This window comes from Sceloporus occidentalis, unplaced genomic scaffold (assembly GCF_023333645.1).
Source record: "Sceloporus occidentalis isolate IW3139 unplaced genomic scaffold, rSceOcc1.0.p SCAF_5, whole genome shotgun sequence".
In the NCBI taxonomy this organism is placed as follows: domain Eukaryota; kingdom Metazoa; phylum Chordata; class Lepidosauria; order Squamata; family Phrynosomatidae; genus Sceloporus; species Sceloporus occidentalis.
The window spans coordinates 79,500,283-79,527,393 of record NW_028316985.1 but is presented as its reverse complement, the minus strand read 5'-3'; the positions used below and the strand labels follow the sequence as shown (position 1 = coordinate 79,527,393).

The window sequence follows — 27,111 nt, the reverse complement described above, 5'->3', positions numbered from 1 at the left end:
GCTGGGCCACTCTTCCCCCCCCCCCCCTTGAACAGGCAAGCTTCTGGGTTCATTCTGCCAGGTTGTGAGAGAACCTCACTTTCCTTGCTAGTATGACTGGACACCTGTGATCTCTCTGACTTTCAAGGATTAATTCCTTGTTTAATATCTTAAGCTACATTAGAGCAGTAATCAAACCATTTTATGCTTTCTTTGATATCCCCAAATTTTTGCTTCATTTTTCTCTAAAACCTCTAAAACACCTTTTTAGTTCATTCATTTTGCCCCGGCTGGCTCAACAGCTTTTCTCCAAATCCAGGGAGTTTGTTATGACTTGTTTTACAGATATTTGTTAAGTATAAGCTTTATCAGAAGGCAAATAGGAAGAGTTTCTTCTTCCTCAGATTGCCCTCCAAATATGCCCTAGATTTTCTTTGCAATGTATTTGTTTTAAGACTCTGCTTGTCTGAGTCTGTTTGTTTTCACTGTATGACTTAGCTGTCTCAAATGAAATAAATACTTACAAAACCATGATATCTGCCAGTTGTCCTTAGATCTATAGAAGTATCTCCTCTTAGTATTGCCTTGCCAGTATCCTTGGATTATTTATGTTCACAGTTGGGCACTGATATGCCATTCATTTAAAGGACACTGTGTAGCCTCTCCCGACATGTGAAAGACTGTGTTCATCTTAGACTTTGTATATACATAGAAAAATTTGAAACTTGAACTGCATTATAGTGGATGGGACCCTGTTTTACATTCCACTTTGATGGTTAATGATTTCATTCAGCAAATTAGTTTTGTGATTGAATTTTGGGAGTGTTTATGGCACTTCAGGATTGTTGGGCAAAATTTTATTTGTGCTTTATTCTTATGTAATTGCTATTTTGAACAGTATTCCATATTTATAGAAACATAAGAGAAAATGTTGATCATACAATGTGTATGTGGAAGTCAGAATGTAAAAATAAATTGAGCCTCATGGCAACTAATGAAAGAATCATCCCAGTTTTTGTTTAGTAAGTCAGAAGAAGTTCTAATATGTGCAGGTTAGAATTAAGACAGCCAGTAATAAAAAAAAGTTGTGAAAATAAAATTGAAAGGTAAAAAAGACTATATGTTTCTATTTACTATGGTAATAGTAATTTCTGCCACTACACTGAGAGTGTATTAGAACTTCTACAAACATGGGTCTAATTTGGGGAATGGCCCAAGGGACCTGAAAATATTTAATTTGGCAAGCATCATGAATTTAAAGTAGTTCATTGAATAAATTGGAACCAATTGCAATGATTAAAATTAATTCAACAAGGAATTCTGTATTATAGAGTGAATTAGGTTTTTTCTTGCATTGAATTGCTGCAGTATTTCACCTAGTAAATTGGAAAGCTGTTTTTTTTCATTAAAACACATGTCTTTATACTGTGTATACTGTACATAGATGTATAATGAGAAAAACTGTGAAAATACCTGCATTTATTTATTAACAAGGAATTTTACTCAGCATTACAAAACTGATGTTGATGATTTCACTTATGATCACTTTATTTAAATTCAAATTGCTGTTATTTATACTATACCATTTATATGATTTGAATGAAATAAAATGTTAATGGGTAGCACCTACAATCCTTAAAATTTGTTCCACACCAAGTTTCATGCAAACTGGACCAAAACCAGTAATATAGAGAAAAAAACCAAAGTTTGCTGATTCCTTTTGGTTTTGCAGATGTTCAGGATGTCAATAAAGTCTAAATATCAAGTTTGGTTGAAATCAGATCATAATGTATAACATAACAGGCAAAAATATTTATTATTATTATTATTATTATTATTATTATTATTATTGATATTTGATTGTTTCTGTGATGCCATGTTCCATGCCAAAGTATTAGGAGATCTTGACAGATTATGTATCTATCTATTCCCCATACAAAAATGATTCTTTCTTCTGTAGATCAATCGAGACGACATGAGATGTGTGAATTCTTGTATTGTCCTTCTTCTAAATAGCTACTGCCAGGAGACTTGGTTAGTTATGTGCCTTCAGGTTGACTCTGACTTATGGAAACCCTGTCATGGGGTTTTCTTGACAAGATTTATTCAGAGGAGGTGTTTCTGTAAGACTGAGAAAGCATGATTTGCACAAGGTTATTCTGTGAGTTTCCATAGCAGAATGGGGATTCAAACCTTGATGAGCCTTAGTCCAACACTCAGGTCACTACTTCACTGCCAAGGAGGATGGGTGTTTAATCAGGCCTGGCCCAATGTTTATTTTTATACATATTTTGGTTCTTGTTTCTTTTCCTGATGTAGCACACAAACTCTGAACAGACATCTGCTATCAGTAATACTGGGTACAGTATTTTAGGGCTGTCAGATTGTTCAAGCGCATATTGTCATATTTTGTACTAGAAGTTTCTGTTTTCAACATATTTGTATACTGCATATGTGAACAGTTTCAGTAAGTGAAGCCATTGCTGCAAGGAATCTAGCATAAATTGTACACCCAGTTTAGTGCCATTTGCTATCATTCTTCTTCCTTGTGTCACACTAACTTTCATATTCCCATCACCAAATGTACTTTTACAGATTCTATACAGACTGTAATGGAGTGTTTGCTATGAGTTGGTGATGAACTCAGGCATGGTTCAAAAGCAGTGGCTACTTAATCTGCAAATGTCTACTAGCTGTGAAGTGCTGAGCATGAGATTTAGTCCCACTCACAATGCATTTAGCATGAATTCAAGTTTTGAAAGTATGTGTGTATACACACACACACACACACACAGTAGTTTTATCTGCAAAGTCTTGCATTGAAATCCTCTTCCCTTTAGTAATCAATGCAGCATAATGTACCAATTTAAATAAAGGAAAATGGTACATCAGTTGTATTCATTTACCTGCATATGAATGAATGCTTTTTGTGCTAAAACATTCTGGAGCAAAAGAATGTACCTGTTCATTCAATCCTAGTTATTTCTATCCTTTTTATGAATGAATCTCAGGGGGAAAAGCATCCCTCAGACCATATTTTGCATATACTGGAAGGAATCATAACAGTTAGATAGTAAGACCTCTCCTGCCTGGCACATCTGTCACTGAAGACATACTTGGATTACAGAGTGAAAATATTGATTTATTTAACACCATTGTTATTGATGTTGTTGTTGGTGGTGTGTGCTTTCAGGTCATTTCTGTGTTATGTCAGTGACCCTAAAACGAACCTATCACAGGGTTTTCCTGGCATGAGTTGTTCAGAAGGAGTTTGCTTTTATCTCTCTCTGAGGCTGTGATATGACTTGCCCAATGGATTTCCGTGGCTGAGCAGGGATTTGAACTTTTGTCCAATGCTCAAACCACTACACCACACTGGGTTCACCATCAGAAGTAAAAATACAACAAAACAATCTAGAAATTAATTTAGACATTGGTTTTAAAACTCTATCTCTCGTGTCCTTTGTATTGTGGAGACGTATTCCCCTAAAAAAAACCCCCAAAACACCAAAATCACCTCACTTTTTTAAAAGTGCCAAAAAGGATGTCCTTTTCCACAGTAAATGAATCAGCCAGAATTTATACACATTTACCTGTTTTGAAATCTTGGTGAGTTGCGGCAGAATTGGAGATACATCACAAAGGATAAAAACTAGAATGGTTCATTGTCCCAGCCACATCTTTTAGCAGTTAGGAAATTAGAGAATGAAGCATGAGGACAAATTTGTAGCACTCAGGAAATAGAGTTGCTTAAGGGAACTGATTATTTAGTTGAATTCTAACCTATGCTGTGGTTTGCCTTGCGTCCCATTGTTGGGAGAAAAAGTGGGCTATAAAATATGCAAATGAATAAGATTCTTCTGAGCATATTTATACCCTTCTTATTTCTCAGTAGCCCAGTTTTGGCTACATAGCCATTAGAACCTAGACCAGAATTTGCTGTTAGTACAGCCTGCCCGCTCCAAACACAGGCTTGCCATATGCCGACTTAAGCTTCCATGCATGGCAAGCCTGGGCGTAGCGTTTTAGTGCACAGCTAAAATAAGTGATTTACTGCTGCCAAATTGAGTTCTAATTTGGGATGCATCCTCATATTATCAGAAGTGTTTTGCCGCAGATGCTGCCGGCTGGATGCAGCCCGGCTAGCATCCGGTTAGAATCCAAGCTCGGCTGGCCTTTTTTGAAAACTAGGAAGCTCCCGTCTTTGCAAATCAGCCAACTGAGCTTGGATTCTAGCCAAACGTTACCCAGGAATCACCCGGACGGTATTGATGGCAAAACAAATGTGACAATATCAGGATACATCCCAAATTAGAATTGAATTTGGCAGTGGTAAGTCGCTTTTTTTTTAGCTCTGCGCCAAACTGCTCTATTTGTAGTGCATAAAATGGTCGAAGAGCCACCATAAACAGTCCTATAAAAAACATAAGCTGTTGTCCATGTTATGTTGTATAGGTATGAAAAATGCAGCTACTTTTTTGTGAAGGAAGAATTTCTATAAAAATGGCCCTAATGATAGTGAGAATAATAGCTATAGGCCCACTGAATGTCTAGGAAGCTGTGATATAATTCTTGATAGATATAGTACACTTGTTGATTGAATTACTTGCAGTTGAAATCTCAAATAGGAATACTGGGAAGCAAGTATTGTTTGTCCTGATGTATAGTTTATCTTCTATATTTCTTTACTTGCTCTGACCATAATGAAAGCTCCATCATAAAGTAATGTGACAGCAGCATAAACGTAGCAGAATAGCAGCATGTATTACCAGCATGACGCAGCAGGTGAACAATTTTGGCTTGCCAACTCAGTACTGCAACCCTCCCTTCTTTGTAGACAGTACAAAAATAAATGAGATGGTGTGATGTTTGGAGTGGTTCCAGCTTATCCTAAATGGACTGAATTCATGCTCAATCAATGAAGCAGACATGTTACCTTGTCTTCTTGCTGTCTTTCTCTCTATATATACTGTCATTTCCCTTGTGCTAGCATATTTCCTGAGCCAGTATCTGATGTATCACTGGCTTCAGCTCGTAAATGGGCTACTGCATAACATTAAAAGAATCTGACTCTTATCCTTCATTTTTAAATTTTGGTTCTCAGGCCAGAGTTTGTTCTCAATTCTGTGATCATGCTTTGTTATAATTTCCAATGCTAATTTCAGCCTGGATCTTTACCAATTTGCTAGTTTCTAAATGCACAGAAACTTTCCTTTGAACAAAACAAAAAAGAACAACCAATTGAGAAAAGAAGCAAACTAGAAATTATGATGAGAAGAGAGGGAATTTCTTCATCATATTTTGGAAATAATGAAGTAGCAGATATCTTGAGTTGAAAGCTTCATTATTTTCAAAACAAATGTATCAGAAAATTATCAAAGAAGACTTTGCATGTCTGTCTAAAACAAAATTGAAGAATTACTCTGTTGGAAATTATCCTGTATAGGCTTCTAATGGCTTCTAACAGCCATGTATTTAAAACTCCACGGAAGTAATGTCCCAAACATTCCTTAAATGGGTTGTGCCTTGTCTTGCCAAAGTACTTTAAATGGTGCTGTTCTGTCTGCAGTTTTAGCAGCATTCATGCATTCATTTAAGTAAGCACAGAAAAATCATAAGCACTATGCTGAGTTTCATGCAATGCCTGACAGTGAGGTACTTGGTTGTTGTTGCATATTTCTCAACTGTGTGCATGCAAGGCAGGCTAGACTATGTTGACTACCTAAAACATAGTGGACCTATCAAATTGATTTAATAGATCCCACTTATTACCCCATTCCTCCCCATCCTCATGGCTTGGCTCCCCATCTCAAGACATACTCAGAAGTGAATGAGACTGGGCTGTTGCTGGCGTACTCACAGTTATTTCAGTAATTTTAAAAGCCATCTTGTGTAATCCTTAACATTGGATCATTTTATTTTCTTATTACTTACCTAGTTATTTAATTTACACATGCCTTTCTCACCAAATTGGGACCTAAAGCAGCTTACAACAAGCATAAAAAATATAAAATACAAAATATAACTAAACCAGTCACACTAGTAAAACATAACAAAGTAATTTGAAAATACATTGATAAAAGGTATAGTTCCTAGCCCTTTCCTGAACAACAAATCAATTCCTGCAGGTTTTCAAGAAGAAATGCTTGATCATTGTGGAGGAAAGGATGCTGAAATAGATAGGTGATCTATTCCATTAGATTCTTGTTCTATGCCTTCAAGTCATTCTGGACTTATGGCAACCCTATCATGGGGTTTTCTTGGCAAGCCTTTGCCTTTCTATGAGGCCGGGAGAGTGTAACCTGCCCAAGGTCACCCAGTGGGTTTCCATGGCCATGTGAGGATTCAAGTCCTGGTCTCTAGTCGTAGTCCAGCACTCAAACTACTACACTGTGCTGGATCTCTATTCTATTGGATAGGCCTATTCATTTGTTCTTAACTGTTTACAGTTGACTGTTATGCCACTTCCACAAGTTTGGGAACAGAAGAACGCAGTTGTAAGAACTGTAAGTTGCATGTAGTTAGAAGTACACCCACAGGGGGTTCTGAACCAATTTGCAAAAAGGTGAAAATAAAAAAATATACCAACACATTCATTAAAAACATATTTTAAAAATGTTCAAATATCCATAGTTTTAAAGGTTACCTAAAGGGGAAAAAAGTGTCCTCCATCCAGCACATTGCATTAATAATAGGAAAATTAACTCAACAGTTGAGCTAATTTCAAAGAACACAAGTCAAGTGTTACTCACTTAAATCATCCTTTCTTAGCTTGTCAAAAGATATTTAAGGTACAATTCATAATGTCACTAGAATTTTATTTACTAAATATAACATCTGTCTTTAAATAAGAGGTAGAAAGCAAACATTGGAGGCTGTTGCTTTATCTTGCGACAGCGGCAAGAATAGTGATAGCAAGGAACTGGAAAAATGAAGATTTTCCAATCTGGGAAGAATGGATATTAAAACTGCAAGAATTAAAGGAAACGGACAGATTAACATTTATGATCAACAATAAATCAAAGGACAAATTGATAGAAGAATGGCTTCCAGTATTACAATACTGGGAAGATATTTTTGGGATTCAAAAAGATACACTGATTTAAAATTCTTTGGGAAACCAACACAAGAAGTATGTCATTATGAATTTATTTTATCTTATCAAAAGTATATCCTATATATCCATTGCATAATTTTAATCATCATCATATTAGACTGAGAAGTAGACAAAAGGAGAAGAGCCTTTTTTGTTAGATTTGAAATCTGTATGGAATATTACATGTACAAGGAAGATAATAATGAGGCAAAGCAGAAAATGACTGCATCAAGGTCAATGTATTGGGTATATATCAAGTAATATTGTAGTATTGTGTATTCTAAATTCTGTATTTTACTGGATCACATTAAAATTTATTTTTAAAAAATCATCCTTTCTTAGTAATGTAGAAGATCCTAACAGATCATTCTTGGAGACTTTCTCATTTAGTAGAATCTGCTGGAGGTTGTGTTTTGTAGGCATAGCCTTTAAAATCATATGATCATTTCCACATCAAGGTGAGGCAGCAGAGTATGACTTTGTCAATGTCTGGTATACACTTATTCAGAAACTTACCTACTGAGTATAACATGGACATCTCAGCTGTCTATAGATGCTTTGTAGAGAATACAGTCTCCCCTTCTTTATTACCTCAGGGATGTTCGTGTGTGTGTGTGTGTGTGTGTGTGTGTGTAATAAACCTTTATACCATCTTTGTGTTACAATACAAGTCAGATAAAATTACAGAACTATAATTTTCTGTGAGGACAGTTTGGTGAATTTCAGGATATCAAACATTTGATTTTCTTTAACCAAATAATGTATATATTTATTTTTAGTAAACACTATAAAAAAGCTCCATGTTGTCCCCCTCCCATTTCAATATACAAAAAAACAAAACACTTTAGTAAGGCGGGGATGGAATGATGCAACTTGTTCTTCTTAGCAATTTAGGTCACTTATTGAGTTTAAATGTCCTAGCAGTGGTAATTCATAGCTGTCAGTGGAGATGTATCTTTCTAAAATAAATTGTTTTCTTTCTGTGTTTCTTTCTTTGGTAGAAACTGAATAACAATGTCAATTATTGGCTTTATCAGTGTGTAGCCCCCAGCGAAAAAGAAAATCACAGGAGCCCTGTACATTTACCAAATTCAATCAGAGATGTTGATAAGAGGATAAACAGAAACCTGAAAAGGGCTGGAGTATGAAATGGATGATATGGAATGATGGGGCAGATGCCTTTCTTTCCAGACAAGCTGATCTAAGAGGAGTGATTTATCTCTTTTTAGTTTGTCTCTTATGGTTCACTAAGTGCTGGTGTATGTAAATGGTTTTATCTTACAACAAAATTGTCACACTGCAGCAGCAAGACTGAAAAATAAGCAGCATTATAAATGTCTTGTTGTGTCACAAATTAGATTTAAAATTTCTTCCAGAAATGGTATTTGTAACAGATACTCTGTTGTTATAAATCCTGGTTAGCTTTTGCAATCATGACAAAACTAAACTTGTCTTCCCCCACAGACATCTGATTGTTTCTATTAGTCTCCCTGGGCTTGCGAACAAAGAAACTGATGCGTTTTCACAGAAATGTCTTCCACCCATACCTCTAATCATGAGACGGTTCCACTAGGCATCACAAATGAATGGTCATCCCTGAGCCATAGCCAACTGGTGACTCCCATGGTAAAAGCTACTATGATTTCTGTTCAGATGATTACCCTTAGCAGACCCCTCTGTGTAAAGCCAGTGAGGGATAGAATGGAATAGTAGCACTCCATTTTGTTTAGAGAAGATTGATCTCTCATTTGAATGAGCATTTGAAGTGCAAAGGTAGCCCTTTAATGTTAACATTTGTGTGGCAGGGTATGGAAGCCTGCTTTGGGCATATGCAAAACATGCCAGGTCATTTTATGGAATCAATTTTAATCAGAGAGTGCTAATCTAGAATTACCATATGTCTTTGTTTCCCCAAACATGTCCTGTTTTTCAAAGCTAAAATTTATATAATAGGGGTGTTGAAAGTCAGGGTCAGCGTAGCAATTGGTGAAGTAGTCAGTTTATAAACGTGTCCTCTTTATTGTTTTTCAAAATTTGGTAGCTCTAGATAATCCAACCTAAGAGAATAATTTCCCCATATGCTCACTTGCTTACCATTCCCAGCTATAGATTATATTTAACTCCCAGAACTTAACTCCCAAAGTCAAAATGTGTGTGTTTCCATAAACGCACACCTTCAAATCATTGGCCAACTTATAGTGACCCCATGAATTTCAAAAGGTTTTCTTAGGAAATGAATACTCAGAGGTGGTTTTGCCAGTTCCTTCCTCTGAACTATAGTCTACAACACCTGGTATTCATTGGCAGTCTCCCATCCAAGCACTAACCATTGCTGACCCTGCTTAGCTTCTACAATCTGATGCCTTTAGGTTATTTAGGCACACCATTTTTTTTGTAGGCACCATTAATTTTTAATAGCAGGTCTATGTGTGTTAAAACAGTGCTGAGCAAACTTCCAGGTTATGTATGGATACTGTGCTACTACTGCTATATTAAACAGACTGTACAGAGATATACCATACTTTTTAATTTCGCAGGTACTAAAATGTATTTTGCTACTGTTGTAGGCACAAAGGTTCTGTAGGGAACTTATAGGTGAAGGACCATGTTTGACTAAAACCCATTTTCATATTTTTCTCTTATCTTTTTTTTAAGGCAAAAGAGAAAGAAAGAAAGAAAGAAAGAGAAAAAGCTTTCCCCAAATAAGTTTAGAACCAAAATAGATTCAAAATAGATTTTTTTAATAGTTTATTCTTGATTGGTATTCCTGCACAACTTTATGGCAGACTTGTTTTGAAGCTGCTTGGGGTTGCTAGTTCAGAAATTATCTCCAGCAAACTCTGGTATCTTCTAGAAACAGCTTAATCTGAAATCATGTGTGACACGGGAGTTGCACAGTGGACTCTGTTCAACTATTTGTGTGACTTCCGGAGGCAGCGGGTGGCATCAGAGCTTTATTTGGTGTGTTGCAACAGCACAGGAAGTGAATTGTATTGCTGCCAACAAGTATCAGTATGTTTCTGTTCTTTCAATTTTTTTGGCCACATTAAATGAATAACTTGTTACCTTCACATAGTTGACTATCTTATATACATCAACTGCTAACAATGACAAATAAATTTATTTCAAGTCCAGGTGGTAACACACAAAATGGAGAAATCAAAGGAATGTGGATCCATGAACCCCATACTGTTTTAAGCCACAAAGATGCAAAATTTTCCTGTGAGAATAGAATGGGCTTACCTGATAGTGTACTTGCAAATATAAGAATATAAATTTAAGCTGAAATTCAAAATATGTCCTAGATGGATTCTTATGGAGATCCATCTAACTTATTTTATTGTTCAAAATATGCTGTGTACTTCCCAGGAAATCTGCTATTTGTATACAGTTTGAAATATAAAAATGGACATAACACCCTCTCAATTTGTTACCTTTATTTTCTGCAACTTAAGGCACTTCCTTCCATGAAATTGTTTCTCCTGAAATATTTGAAATTAATCACATGGACGATATCTCTCCCTATGTTATCAAAAGATTAATGGAAGATTGTTCTGTCAAATTGTCACCTTCTCAGTTTCACCTTGTTGAGAACTGTCAGCCCTCGTTGACCAATTTTAAAAGCTGGCAGTTGCATCCAATATAACTATCACTTATTTTTCTATTTTTAGAGGCTGCTTCTTCCAGAATTTGACAGGGTTTTTTTCAGACTAATAACAGAATTGTCAAAAAAATCAGCTTTAAAAGACTGCATTTACTGATTCGTTCAGGGTTGAAGCTTGGAATATTTGTGGGACCATGTCTGTGAGATCAGAGATAATTTTGAGGGTGATGGATAAAAGTCATACTGCAAAGGCTCTGCTCTGAATTCAGAAGTGTTCTAAAAAGTGGCAAGAGTTTAAAGCCATCCCAGGTGTGCTAGACAAAAACAGGGAAATAGGCTTTGTGAAAGTAAAGAATTGCTTGTTAAATGTACTATGATGGCATAGATATTTTGTGGGTTTTTTATGATGCATTTTACTGTGTGTATTTCTGTGCCTGAGAGAGAAAAACATATCCACCTTCAGATCTAGCTATTCTCATTGGTGTGCGGATTGACCTTTTTTTGTCTACACATAGTTTAATCTTTTCTATGAATCACACTTGTGTTCTATTTGATCCATTGGTTAAAAGGTCATGGAATGTGAAAGAAAGGTTAAAAATAAGATAAGAACATTCTTTTTATAGGGAATGGGCTTGCAAGGAACTTTCAGGCTCCATTGAAAGTCTAACAATTAGGACAAATAAACCAAAAGTCACGGATTATGAAGAAAAGTAAGAAAGTTCAGCATTAAATCAGATTGCTAAAATCCAATAATCTGAATGCTGGAGTCATTCAGCATGTATTGATGGATTTCTTTCAAGCGCCGAGTGTATATGGGGGGAATTAGAACTGTTAAATGAACAGGAGGAATTTGTAAGTGACACTGATTTATGGCATAGCTAAAATATGCCGCTCCACATCTTTTGAATTTGACTCAACTTTGAAATCTTGAAGTGTCTCATGAATATGCATTGTATTCTCACAGGTTAAAAAAAAAAGCTGTTTCCTTCACACTGTAGGTTGTGTGAAGGAAACAGTCTGATATGGTATTGCTGGAGTACTATAATCTCATATGGCTCATATGGTATTGCTGGAGTACTAAAAAAAACAGGGCAATAAATTTTAAATATTTTAATATCAAATAATAGGTACACTGTGTATATTTACTGTAGTGTCGATGTGAACATCATACCATACAGTATATACATTCATTCATTCAGTTTTAAGGAGTTCAGAAAGTGCTAGAATTAACTTCTATAGTTGATCAGATTACAGCTCTTACTACATGAACTGCCACTGAACGTCAACTGAGAGAATACTATGTCTTTTGAGTCATTAGGAGAGAAGCATAACTTGTAAAGACAGGCAGAAAGCAATATAGCTATCTTAACAATAAAAACAAATTAATGAGATGAACAGGAAGCAAGAAGTAAATGTAATCCATCTCGCAATGTACTGTCAACACTGATTTACTTACATTAGCAATTTTTGTGGCATGGGACAGTGTCCACCTTGCCTTCTTTACAGGGTCATAGTTCAGATCACAGTACAACCTCTTTTAAAAACGAACAAATGCAAAAGCCACTCTTTTGAGCCTCTACCACTCAAAAGAGGTTGTGCAGCTATTCTATTTTCCCTGCTTTTTTGTCATGAAAATAGAGAAAGCAGTAGGAAAATAGGGTTACAAAGGAAGATGATCTACTCAAACCCTGTAAAATTCAGTGTTTAAGGCAAACAGTTGTATCAGAATTACCAAAACTCCAATTCATTAACTATCTCTAAATGGAGTGCATTTTCTGGCTTGCTACATCACCATGTCAACAGTTTGTGGGAATCAGTCCTAAATGTTTCATAAACTTTTCAAGCTTGTAGCTTATAATCATTTCACACAAAATAGCTTTGAATATTAGGGTTAATAGGAGAAATCATTTGATAAACAGCACAACTTACTGTGTTTCATTGAAATGTGAATGTTAAGTATCAAGGTAAATGAAGTGAAATAAAGTAAATGAGGTGAAGTAATGCAACACGTACATTTTGCAATGGCGTTCTCTTGACAATAAGAATTACACTGATTGTATGAAGTACAGTCAACCCTCTGCATCCATAGATTCTGCATCCACGGATTCAACCGGCCACAGCTTTAACATTTTTTAAAATTCCCAAAAGCAAACCTTTATTTTGCCATTTTATATAAGAGACACTGTTTTACTACCCCACGTATATAACGGGACCTGAGCTTCCACAGATTTTGGTATCCATTGGGTGTGGGGGTCCTAGAGCCAAGCCCCAGCAGATACCAAGGGCCCACTGTAAATTGCTCTTTATCAAATTGCTTATTTCTTCTGTTTTTAAAAAGTCAACAAATGGTGATAAACTTGTTCAGGTTGCAGAAGACTGTGTTACTTTCGGGGTATACAATATGAAGTAGTGTGGCATAGTGGCTTAAGTTGGACTATGATCATGGAGACCAGAGTTCGCTTTTCAGCTAGGCCATGAAACTCACTGGAGCTGCATCCACACTGCAGAAATAATCCATTTGGACACCACTTTAACTGCCATGACTCAATGCTTTGCTCTGGTGCCACAACAAACTACAGTTCCTAGAATTCCATAGCATTGAGCCATGGCAGTTAAAGTGGTGTCCAACTGGATTATTTGTGTGGTGTGGATGCAGCCTCAGTGATCTTGGGCAAGTCACATGCTCTCAGTCTCAGGGGAAAGCAGTGGCAAGCCTCTGAATAAATCTTGCCAAGAAAACCCCATGGTAGCTTTGCTTTAGGTTTGCCATAAGTCAGAAACGACTTGTAGGCACAAAACAACAACATTTTTACATGACATTAAGCATAAGACTTTTAAAAAGATGAACAGGAGTTGGCAGGCCATCATTGAGGAGCTGCTGGAACCGAGTCCACCTTTCAGGGAGACTGTTTTAGCTCTTGAGTCTCTTGATTCTGCTGCTGTTCTTCCTTACTCTTGCTACCTGGTCATTTGTTTTTCTGAGCATGCAAAGAGAAACCAGAGAGAAGTCTGAGCAGCTTCCTTGCCTTACACACTTTCTCTGGGTGGTTGTACACATATCCAGAAGAAGAGGGCAATTGAGTGAGCAGCAAGGACAGAATGAGAAAAATATTGTTACTGAGAGTTAGTATAGGACCAACCTCTTCTGTTTTAATATTTTGTTTGCATTCTTTTTGTAGCCTGTACTGCCTGTACAAAATGTCTTCCCAGCCATCTCATTATCACTTCCTCCAAAACATCCCATCTTTTATCCTGCTTCAGTGGGAGGATGGATGTTCATCGTGTTTTGAAAACATGTCTCTGAATTCAGGCATACTTTTTCATTCACAATCTAAACTATGAGGCTACGAATGTTAGCAGCTAGATAGCTCTTAAGGGATTTCCTTTTACAAAATCTTTGAAACTTACTTCTTGCTGTAGTGTAATAATTCTTATCAGATTTATGCCGCAACTTCTACAGTGTCATTTTTATTCTTAGAAGTAAAAGCGATAGCCAGTATCTCATTATAAGGATGGAAATACAGGTCTTTGGCATCCCATGTGGCTCTTAACCACATTTTCAAGCAATTTTGGCTCCTTTTGGGGCAGTTTTCAGGCCAAAAATTATTTGAAACCACCCCACCCCAATGTTCAAAATAATGGTGGGAGGGGGCCACATGTTCCCCAAGGGCCATCCTTTGGCCACCCCACTACATATGATAGTGTGTATTCGCATACCCCAGAAATGTTGCCTACTGCTGCATAAGTTGAGGCTCCGTTTGTTTTGCTTTAATATCTGCATACAAATTGGACTGGGAATGGGAAGAAGGGGAGCTGAAAGGGGTGTTTCTTTGATGGTCAGAGAAGGCTTTCAAATCGGACTGGGAAGGGAACACAGATGAGCTTAAAAGGATGTTTCTTTGATGGGCAGAGATAGCTTTCAAATTGGACTGGGAAGGGGAAGGAGAGAAGCTAAGGGGATGTTTCTTTGATGGGAAGAGAGGTCTTTCAAATCAGACTAGGAAGGGGAAGGAGAGAAGCTAAAAGGGATGTTTTTTGATGGGAAGAGAAGGTTGTCAATTTGGACTGGAAGGAGAAGAAGAGGAGCTAAAGGAGATGTTTATTTGATGGGAAAAGAAGGCTTTGAGATCGGACTGGGAAGGGGAAGAAGGGGAGCTAAAAGGGGTGTTTCTTTGATGAGAAGACTTTCAAATCAGACTGAGAAGGGGAAGAAGACAAGCTAAAAGGGCATTTCTTTGATGAGAAGACAAGGCTTTCAAATCAGACTGGGATGGAGAAAAATAGAACTAAAGGGGGTGTTTCTTTGGTGGGAAGAGAAGACTTTCAAATCAGACTGTGAACCTTTTTTGTATGCGCATGCACACACAAACACACTCCTGCCATGAGGCATGAAGAGTGGGGCATCATGCGGTGCTTGTTTCAGGGCCTGTCTAAGCAGTATTAGTGTATTGACCCATATATAAGTCGACCCAGGATTTTAGGGTCAATTTTGGGGCTTAAATTTGTCGATTTATAGCCTAGTATACTGTATAAGGTAATCTGGCCGAAGTTCTCTGTCACTGATGCTTGAAACGATGACTGACTCAAGATTTAAATAAATCTTTATTATACTCTGGAGCTGCCTTGGAACACCATTTTAAATAATTTCCCCCCATACTTGAAAATTACACTTCATTAAGAAAGTTATAGATAGGTCAAAACTAAATATTAAGAAAATGAGATATGACACAACAAGGGAGTATCCATAATAGACATTTATGAATAAGATAATTTTAATATTTTTCCTCTTTCTTTCACTGTTACCACAGTTATTAATCCCTGGATGATACTCCCATTTTTACTCATTTTGGTTACTTTATCTATTTGTAATATTTGTTTTTATAAGTATATTTATATAGATGTTGTATGGCAAAAGTCTCTGGGCAACTTGCAAACCGTTTTTATGAGCAATGGCTTTGTCAAATGGGTGCTTCTTAAAATATAAATATAAAATACAAAAATGCATTAGCTTTATTTTACTTACTTTGCATAAATACATTTCACACCAAATCATTCTAGAAATAAATCAGAATTACAGGAAGCCCTAGTGCTGATGAAGGATTTTAGAAGCTATAGCAAAACAAACCTTCATCTACCTATTAAGTCCTGAGATATTTACAAAGTATCTTCTGTGCTAATTATCTTTTTCTCCTTTTCCCTTTAAGGAACTACTCATCTTTTTACAGAATCTGCCCACAATGCATTGGGGAAATGAAGAGATCAGTGTTCTCCTTGCAGAAGCCTACAGACTGAAGTTTGCATTTGCAGATGCTCCCAACCATTACAAGAGATGAAAGAACAAAAAACACGTATACTGCTGTTGTGGCATCATTTTCATTATTCTGGTTTTGTGAGACACTATTATCCACCTGTATTCATATGGAGCCTTTCATTGTAGTTCAGCAAGAAGCTATGTGATCATTGGATTACCAAAGAAATAGGCGACACAGGCTGTTGAGAAGACCATGTTGGCTTTCGAGGCTTTTGTTCAATCCCTCTGGAAAAGTTGGAAGCTCACTTTTCTTTTTATCATGCTTCCACTTTCCTTTAGTAATTGACTTATTATGTTAATGAAAAAAGTGCTTTATGTTCATTGGTATCTAATGACTGATTGTCTTGTCTCCATGAGCTAGTTGATTGTGTTCATTATTTTGATGGAAATATTTCTGGTGTGTCTGGTGCTTGTGAGCTAATAGGAATAATCAGTCTTGCGTTGAAAATGAGGACAAATGAATTGGGTGGTAAGGTCACATAGGAGTTGTATGGGTTTGTTTTTATTTTAGTTTGAAACACAAACTATTTAAATACCTTTAGTGTTATCTTTGTTTACACAATGAAAACAGGTAACAGATTTCAGTGGAACACAACATCTAGAACTTGGAAAAGTATGCCACATACATGAACAAAGGAGTTCCCCAGATGTTATACACTGTGATGTGCAAATAGTGTTTTAATAAATTATTTCACTTTAGTTTCTGAAATATGCTGGCTATACACTAAGAAATGGATTTCTTCTACTATAATAATGTATTCATAACTTAAAACTATCAAATATTTTCCGTATATAGACTTCTAATCTTTAAGGATTTTTTTTCTGTAATGAGAATCTTAGTTTACAGTAAAGAATATATTTTAACGTGTTGTTGCCTTATCCTGAATTTCTAACATGCTAAGAACAATTTAACAAAAAATAGGATCTCTATCTGATGCATTTTATGCCCGACTCCACCAACCATAGACTGGTTTGATTGTGGGGGAGAGAAGCCACGGAAGGAGCCATCAACCCAGACAGCTATTCCACCTTTTGCGTGGATTTTTCATTGTGTTGGGCAGAGTTTGGAAAGCTGGACAGCTGGTGATTGTGCTATTCCAGTCGACCGTGTTCTTAACAAATTAGGTTGGCTGATGGTTTTAACACTTTGGCCATTTACATTTTAAAAAGAAGTGTGCCAGAGGAATTCACCTGCATCAAAGAGACATGCACTTAAAGATTTATGCACAAGTGGATTGAAAAGCTTGTCTCATTCAAAAACGTAAATCAAGTGAGCTATTATTGTTTTAACTTAAGTTTCTGCACTTTATAGAAGGCTCTGGCAAACATAAAGAGTTACTAACTTACTGTAAGAGCCCATTTATCCAAATAGGAGACTTGTAGAAGCCAGTGTTTGACAACTTTGGAGTAAATGTGGGGTTTTTGAATGTTCACACATCAAAGTCCTGTGTGCTTGGTTATCCAGCATGCCACCACTTTCTCTTGTCAGCTGCACTTTTCTCCCGTCAGTCCCAACTGGGCATGATGTCCCTAAATGGTTAGGGATGATGGGGATAGTAATTCCATCAACACCTGGAAAGGCAGGGCCCAATCTAGATCTGAACAATGGAAATCAGATGGGATCAGCCCTAAACTGTGCGGACAGAAAATCTTTATTTCAGGAGCCTTCAAATGTGCCTTTTTTGTTTGTTTTTGTTTTTTATGCCTTTCAGTTTAGCTGTACTTGTTAACTTGCTGTCTGAGAGAAGTGTAGATGTCTGAATATATGAAAATGTTAGGAAATAGAACTATTTACACTCCCACACCCCTAGATTACTTTGGAGGATTGACTAGATGCATGTTCTTAAGATGCTATAAAGATATCTTAAGGTTTTATATTTAAAAATATTGTGACTACATAATTATTTACAAGTGTCTTATTATTTAGCCATGTATGTTTGGGGGGCACTGGCTGTGAAAGCCAGTTTTTCCCCAGTTTTAGTCCTCATTTTCCAGCACATGGCTCTTGAATAGCTTTATTGAAGTAATAGGTTTGTTCTGAATAAGGGCGTATAAGCCCTTTCACGGGGATGAAAATGACTGAGACTGCAACCATACTGCAGAAATAATCCAGGTTCACACTGCTTTAATTACCATGGTTCAATACTATGTAATCCTGGGAATTGTAGTTTGTTGTGGCACCAGAGTTCTCTGACAGAGAAGGCTAAATGTTTCACAAAAATACAATTGCCAGAATTCAATTGAGCCATAGTAGTTAAAGGGGTTAAAATGGTGTCAACTTGGATTATTTCTATTGTGTGGATGCAGTTCGAGAGGTTCTAAGTCAACAGGAAGGGTGATCTGATGCTGCTGCATTACCTAGGAAATGGTAATGCAGCATTGTTTAAAAGGGAGCATATGTACTGCTGCTACACCTCTATTTCCAGAAAATACTGTAGTGTGCATAGGAGTTTGGATCTAGTGTAACACTAGCAGGAAATACCATAGGTTCTCGTTTTGCCACAAAGTTATTACATACAGACGTCTCCCACTTATTTGACAGGTTTCTGTCAAAAAGCAGAAATTGATGGAATGCAGAACCATTATGTGCCATTGTGACTATTACTGTACAGTGCTCTAGTCCCTAACCTGTCAAATAAACAGGAGGCAGTATTTTCCTCTCTCCATCCCTCCTCCACTCGCTCTGATGGTACAAGCTGCCTACTCACACTCTGCTTGGCTGCCATCTTTGGCAGGAGCGACATCCTCCACCTTTCCCTGGAGAAAGGAGAAGAAAGAGCAGAAAGAGGCCAGAGCATCCATCAGGTGATGAGGTCCCTGCCAAACTATAATTCTGATTGATTTTAACTTGGCTGGAGCTCCTCTAAGAGGAGTGAGGGTGGTGTTGTAGGCTATTAACCCACATCTTCTCTCTTTAACGTCCCCTGTCTTATGTGTGCAGTCCCCACCTCTGCTCATTCAACCTTTTTAAATTACTGTACAGCCAGAAACATTAATTCAATGCATGGTCAAAAGAGTGGGCCATGCATCAAATATACAGGTTCTGGGAATAGTTTACAACAGTTAAAATGGTGGGTCATTGAAAAGTAGGGGACACCTGTAGTAATAAATGTGGAGATGAGATTGAGTTCTGTGGAATTGTTCAATATGTCTATGGACCACAGGGTATATGTCTTATTCAAATACCAGATAACTGCTAATTTTACATTCTATATGATTTCTCTGCAGTGTTTATCTCTTAAGTTTACAAACTGTCATATTGTGCCTAAAAAAATCTTCCATTAGCAAGAACTAAGATAGCAAATACATAACACCTGTTAATGATGGTAAACATTTTATTAACACTTAAAAAGAAAGAGAAAGTTGTAATATCTACAGATCTGGGATTGTTAGAAATTCAATTATGAGAAATGCTGCAAGTCCAGAGGTATCTGCTGTGTGAAATGCAACAAATGTGAATATTTGAATAACAAGAACAAAACGCTTCCTTTATAAGTTCCATTTGTGGGCTGACTCATCACAGCTTCCAAGTTCCAGGATTTGAATTGCTTCCCATTAAAAATTAAGAAGTATATCATGCTGTGGGTTAAAAATGGAAAGGCAAGGAAAAGAGATTAAGCACATCAGACTTTCCTGAATGCAAATGTATTCAGATGTTTTATATAAATGGGGTATTTTGCAGATGACAGAATTTCATGCACATCTTCCCCTATATATGCTTCTCTTAAAAGGGAATTATGCTTAGTTTTTGATAATTTTTTGTATCTCAGGTAAAGTGCCATCCCAACCCAATGTTTCATGGAAGAAATATTTCTGCCATTTTTACACCCCTTTACTACAACAAGAATAATAATAATACATTAATAATTCCAATACAAAAATAAATTGGTATCTAATATAGATATTCTTATGTTGATATTTTTCAAGGCATCTCACTAATGTAGCCTGATTTGTAGTTTCATAAGAGTTCATCAGGATGACCTGAAGATGCTGTTGTCATAAATGCAATATTAACTAATCTCTGTAACAAAAAACTGTACAGTGCAAATAACCAATTTATATCTATGGTATATGCTATGAAATGTAAATAATAAACAGTCTATTATAATGTGTAAATATAATACAGAAGAATATTAAATATGCTTCAATCATCTGTACATCTCAAATATATTATAGCAAACTAGTTACACTAGTCTTTAATTTCATATGGAAGAATCCCATAGATTTGTATTTAACTTGAGAACTCTACAATAAAATGTAAGTACCTAAGACTGTGTGTTTATGTAATATATATATTTTAAACCTTAACAATATAATGTCTTATTTAATGTAATTCTAAAGTAACAGGATATAACAGAGGAGTCTTTGTGATGGATTGGACAACTTAGTTGGGTCCAAAGACTGTTTTTCGCATCTTCTGGACCTCTACAGGCCATAACAGACCCCCACTCCCCTGATTTCTTTTCCATGTGAAAATGGTGAGGCATGTATATGAAGAATCAGAGTTGGTGCCAGAAGGGTGAACATCCTTTTAAAAAGTCATTAAGGTTGCTGGTTTGGGAAAGAGGAGGAATTTGCATACAAGCAAATACATAAAACAGATATTCCTTGCAGAATGGTGTTATACAGAGCCAGAGTGGCATAGTGGTTTGAGTGTAGGACTGCAACTCTGGAGACCAGGGTTCAGTTCTCCACGTGGCCATGAAACCTGCTTTGTGACCTTGGACAGGTCACATGCTCTCAGCTTCAGGGGAAGGCAATGGCAAACCACTGAACAAATCATGCCAAGAAAACCCCATGCCTTAGGATCACCATAAGTCAGAAATGACTTGAAGGCTCACAACAATCACAACATATAAAGATATAGATATTGCCATTTTATATAAGAAACACCATTTTACTATGCCATTGAATATAACAGCATTTGAGCATCCATGGATTTTGGTATCCATGGAGAGGACAAAGATCTGTAAAATCCAGGGAATAAAATTTAAACTATACGGCTCTTTGTCTCCCAGAGCCCACATGTCCAAAAAGGAGGTCTCTGCCTACATGGATATCCCTTCGTATCGTCTTAACTGAGAACAACAATAACAACATCTTGACAAAACATAGGCCTGTGATTCCAACATAGCCTTTTTCTTTCTTTCTCCTGTATGGTTTTTAACACGTTGGTTGGATGAAGAAGCCAGTGGAGCTTCAAAAGCTTGCATGATGTATTTTGTGCATTTTGGTTGGTCCAATAAAGCTATTGCTGTTTTGTGGATTTTGGATGCTGTACTTTGCTGTATGGCCAACACAGCCACCCCTGGATGTTTTCTCCTTTGGAATGTGTCAAGTGTAAATCGAGGATGTAAATTTTGTCCTAAATTGAATTGCTAATCCTGGCTAAAGTAACCATTAAATCAATTATTTCATGTCTTGTCAACATTTGTGTAAATCTCATTGGTTCAGTGGGTGTATTGTAGTTAAAACTAGCAATTGGAATTTGGCTCTTATATCTTAATTTTGTGCAGAAGCCTGAAATCTCTAATGGATGTTAAGCAAAAGCTAAGCTTTTCTCAGAGAGAGCAAAGTATGCAAGCTGGCTTCTTTCCTCTTTCTCTACTAAAAGGCCATTTTAAAGAAACCACAATTTTAATCCAGCTTTGTATGGAGCCTTGCAGAGTGGCATCAAAGGAGATATATAGGTTTATCAAATTCTAAGAAGAAAATAATAACATTAATCATTTATATTTGTCTGCTCATGCATATGTTGATTTATTATTTCACTCTGTAAACCTTGTTTATTAGGAATTGATGTAGAGTTAGCAAAAATGTCTCTGTGGAAGGTAATGACAGTAGTCTTTCAATTTCAAATTGTCTCAGACTCATTAACCAGCAGGGTCATATCAAGGAGATCCAAAGGAAACACAGATTTACTGAGGAGGATTGTTTTGGAGAAAGTTATTTTTCATATTCTATGACAGTTAAAAGAAATTTCTGAAGTATCTACTCTGACATATTTCATCTAGTTACTTATTTGTTTTGGTAATGTATATTCACTAGTTTTTTTCTGGGACAGAATAGACAAAAGGTAGAAATCAGAGTTAAAAGAAGAAAATTCAGTGCCATATAGATAGTACTGTAGTCATTGCTTAGAATTAAAATTACAAACAGTCAATTACGTTCTGTGTGGAAAATGATAAGCAGATAGCAATAGGGTTTTTCCTGAAAATTCTCAAACTACATCCAAACTAAAAATTCCTATAGTCTTGACTGCATGGTTTAGCTTTACCCTTCATGTAAGCAAGTGGTTAAAAAACAAAACACCTTGCATTGATTGACTTCTTGGGGCTATTTTCTGACCCAAGATTTTTCAAGGTATAAAAATATTCCATAATCACATAGATGCAGAATCAGGGATATTCTGCAACACCCAGAGCCAAAAAACATATGTCACATGAGGCTAATAGATATGTTGCAAGAGATAGAATGTCTGGCATTCCTTTGTTCTAAGAGATGAGAGTTTCCCAGTAAATAATTTGGGCCTTTCTTTCCATTATTTCATGCACATATTTCATGCACAGGAGGAACTTCCTGACAATAAGGGCTGCCCGATGGTGGAACACACTCCCTTGGAGTGTAGTGGAGTCTCCCTCCTTAGAGGTCTTCAAACAGAGGCTGGATGGCCATCTGCCAGGGATGCTTTGATGTGGATTTCCTGCATGGCAGGGGGTTGGACTGGATGGCCCTTGCAGTCTCTTCTAACTCTCTGATTCTATAATCCTCCCTAATAGCTGGTAATGGGAGCACTAGTCAGCATTAGCCACAAATTAGTACTTCAAATCCTCCCATCTTTCTTTTACTGTGGATGGAGAATTTTTTAAGATTTCAAAATGGGAGAGTTGACTGTTTTCTATATTTTAAGCAGAATATGTTTGGGCTATACCATCCATCCTAATCGTGGGCATTTTCCTTGGATGGATTTGGCACCATGGGTATTGAGTTTCACTGTCCTTCAAGCACTCGTCCTGCCTCTGGATGTGTCATAGCATCACCATTGTAGAGTTGGTTTGCATATGATGTTTTCATTTGTTGTATTGTTTGGTTAACTCTTGTTCATTGATAATGGAAAAATTACTCATTTGTATCATATCACCCAGAGCTATGACTCCCAGAATCACCCAGCCAGCACGGCCAAGAGTAACATACCCAAGGTGTCAGAGGTGACGTTGAAAGTTTAGCTACTCTTAATTTCACCATTTGCATAAAAATGCAGAGCCCCTGTTAGTCTCTGCTCTTTTGTATGGAGGGTCTTTATAGCTCCGAAAGTGCAAAACTATATTAACGTGTGGTTTGACTGGAGTCCACAATAATCCTGGCTGGCACCTCTCCATTTTATTTAAGCTTTGGTCACTGCTTTATTATTTCCTAGGAGCCAAGCAAAATATTCAGTGCCATTTGCTGTGGCATGATCAAAAGGTGAGAGAGGTTGCCAAGGCTTGAAGGAAATTACCCCTTGCGTGGTCCTTAGGGCCACCATCAGGATTCTAGTAATGAGCCTTGTTAACAATAGAGCAGTATTTGATGCTTGGCAAAGTTCAGCAATCTCAACAAAGAACCCAAGTTCCCAATTGAGAAGCTCAGGAAAGCCTGCCAAAGCATCATGTGTGCCTGCAACATAGAATAATTAAAATAACTTAATTGGAACAACTTCCACTTGCTGTTTTCTGGCTTCAAGGTTTCATATTGAGAAGTTCCACTAGGCAGAAAAATGGTTTCTCCTGCCATGCAAGCCATTTCTGTTAACTAACTAACCTTGTCAAAGTCACAGAACTTTTAAAGCATAGGATCCTGTCAAAATAAGCTACAGGATTTCTCAAATATTATTTCCGAGTAGCAGCCGCCGATAACTAAATTACGTTTTAATGTTTTCCTCTGGGAAGAGATAGCATGGTATGATGCATTTAATTCAAGACTTTTGCTTCTTGTTCCATTTTCTTTTTTTCTTTTTTCTTTTTGGCTTGGTTTGTCCTTCAGTTTGAAGATCTCTCTCTATATTATCTCTCTAAGACAAAATTGACAGGAAGGAATTTTTGCAGTTAACAGAGGGGAAAAAAATCTTGGACAGGAAAAAGTGGTGATTGCACTTCTTGGAGCTGCACTGAGAATTTGATTTACTGCAAGTGCCATCTCTTCTGTCTTGCTCCCCAGGACTAGTTTGTTGTTGTTTACTGTCAAGTCAACTTTGACTTATGGTGACCCCATGAATGAAAGAACCCCCTAGAGCACAAGAAATCAATTACCCTGCGCAGGTCTTGATGGAGTCTATCCACTTGTAATGCGGTCTTCCTATTTCCCACTGCCTTCCACTTTCTTTTGAATTTAGAGCTTTCTGACTCTTTCCACCTCCCACAATAAGATGGTTGCTAAATTTCTGTCCAGTGTTTCACTGAAACCACTTTTTGGGTTGAGAGACCCCACAGTATTAAACATTTGCACCCTACCAGCAGGGTCAAGAATAACCAAGGCTGGCCCAAGACATTTTGATACCTGAAATTGCCAAGTTGATACCACCATCAATATTAAATAGTATCTGGAAGAGCCTTACTTGGATATTGGTGAGAGGACAGTGTTCTCTCACTTTCACAGGACCTGATGGCGCCAGGCCAGCTAAGGGGTTTCAGGTTGGCCCACACAACCCTGTTCTTCAACACCTTGCTGAATTTTCCTGTGCTCATTCATGTGATGCTGCAGGTAGCAAATTCACTGCCCAGTTGTAGTGCCCAGTATGAAAATAAGGTGTTGCTGATGAAATCATGGTCAAAGAGAACTCTTCAGAATGGGCCACCCAAGAGATTTGTATTGAATACCCAAGATATTTAGCATTTTTAAATATATTTTTATTAAATACCCAACCCTAAAAGGAGAGGATTTATTCAAGGAAAGCAATAGAGCAACAGAACAGACACCCAAACCAAACATACTAATTGCAAACATACTGCCATTCTGACTATGCAAAGTTATTATCATTGTTGTGTGTGGCTTCAAATTGTCTCTGACTTATGGTAACGTTAGGGCAATCCTATCGCAGGGTTGTCAAGATTTGCTCGGAAATGGTTTGCCTTTGCCAAAGGCCATTTAAATGGAACATGGTGTGGTTGTTGGAGTGTTGGAGTAGGACTCTGGAGATCAGGGTTCAAATCCCAGGTCAGCTATGGAAACCCACTGGGTGACCTTGGGCAAGTCACACACTCTCAGCCTCAGAGGATGGCAATGACAAAACCACTCTTAAGGAAATGTGCCAAGAAAACTCCATGATAGGTTCAGTGTAGGGTCTCCATAAGTTGGAAACAACTTGCAGACACAAAACAACAAGCAGGTTGATGACAGTGACAGACTTATCTGAAGACCATCTAGAGGCCCTATTTCAATTTTCCTACCTAATGTCTTCTAGTTCCCTAAAAGAAGATTTTACTTCCTCTTCTAATGCAGCTCCCCATTCCCTGCTGTCAAACCTTCCATAGACTTGTGGAGTGATCATTCTAGACCTGTACATCAGTTGTGGTGGTATTTTGTAGCATGTATTTAAAATACCTGAGGGAAAGCCCAAGAGAATGTTGTGCAGTATGCTCCTATGAAAATATTTAAATATATTTAAATAATAGCTTTTAATGAGGCATTTTGAAAGGGGCATGTTTAACCAAGGGTTCGTTGTAGATCGGTTCCAACCAGAGTGGTAAATTTGCTGTTAGTTTTATGGCTGCTCTGACCCACACACACAACTGATCTGAGTTATACAGGATCTCTCCTGGTGCTCTCCTGCTTCTTCCCTATAAACTTCGATTGATTAGAAGATTGGACAAACCTTTCAGAATAAGAGAATAATTTCTGAAATAAGGTGTAAGGTTTGATCAAAGCAAAGCGCAACTGTGGAAGTTATGTTTACTGGGATTTGTTGTTTGTTCTCAGTCAAAATGCAAAGTGTCAGCATACAATAGGCCAAGCTTCTATTTTTTTGAAATGGTCTAGGCCAAGTTTCTCTTTAAAAAGAATGTTGAGAACTTTCATATATATATATATATAAACACAAATGAAAAAAGGAAAAGAAAACGACAACAGGAAGAAAAGGAAAAAAATTTACATTGACTTCCAGCTTTCTAAACAATGGTTATACATAAAATATAAAATGTTACTCCTCCAGTGAAAACAATATTCATATACTTTTGCCTGACCAAATTCTACTAATACTCAAAACCTACCATCAACATATTATCCTCATTTTTTCTGCATAAAGACAATCAAAAGTTTCCATTCCTTCAAAAACGTCACCAATGACTTCTCTGTAATCAAAATAGAAATTTGTCCATTTCATCTAGCTCTGTTTCTTGAGCCATTCTTCCTCATGGGAGTATTTTTCCATGTCTATATATACAGTATTCTTGCTGCCACGGTCATATATTGTAGCAGTCTATTGTATTCCTTTTCCATCTAGTAATCCATCAGTCCCAACAAAAGCAATCCAGGTTTAAATTGAATGCTGCCCTTCGAAATCCTCTGTATCAAACCATGTATTTGGCTCCAGAATTTCTTAACTTTCTCAAAAATCCACCACATATGGAAAAATGTCCCATATGGAAAACTGTTGCTCACACTTCCTGCGAAGATTATTTACCCTTTTATGCATTTTAGACATTTTCTCTGGAGTCACTTACCAACAAATTATAAAAGTTAATTTTATTTACATTTTCCGGTGCATCTTCCATAGAGAGAGCCTGTAATGTGGAAGTCTCCTGTGATGAAGGACAAAGTCAAGTCTGGATAAGCAACAGTCCCTTTAACAAACCACAATATTAAATGATAGCATCATTTCTTCATTCCTTCATACTTGCCATATTTCATGTAGCAACATAAATCACAAATGATTAACTCCTTATGCTCTCTATATATGATAAACCCATCCATCCAACCACAAGTCTTCTCCCATCTTGTGTCCTGCTTCCCCTTAAAATTCAACTTATTCTCCTCCTTTCCCAACAATGTCCAGCTCTGTTTCTGATTTACAGCTTTCTCTTACCAGCTCTTTCCCCCTCACTTTTGCTGCTAATTCGCTTTTTCACATCTTTCTAGAAATTACAT

At 37.1% G+C, this 27,111-nt stretch overlaps 1 protein-coding gene across 2 annotated transcripts in view; it reads left to right on the top strand.

The window, feature by feature from the left end:
• Positions 1 to 20,259, top strand: part of TBC1D22A (TBC1 domain family member 22A) — a 155,629-nt gene extending 135,370 nt beyond the window's left edge. For both annotated transcript variants that reach the window (XM_089524458.1, XM_089524457.1), the window contains exon 13: positions 15,884 to 20,259. In XM_089524458.1, coding sequence (XP_089380584.1) covers positions 15,884 to 16,012 — 129 coding nt within the window. In that variant the 3' untranslated portion in view covers positions 16,013 to 20,259. The remainder of the gene's footprint in view (positions 1 to 15,883) is intronic.
• Positions 20,260 to 27,111: the final 6,852 nt, after the last annotated feature.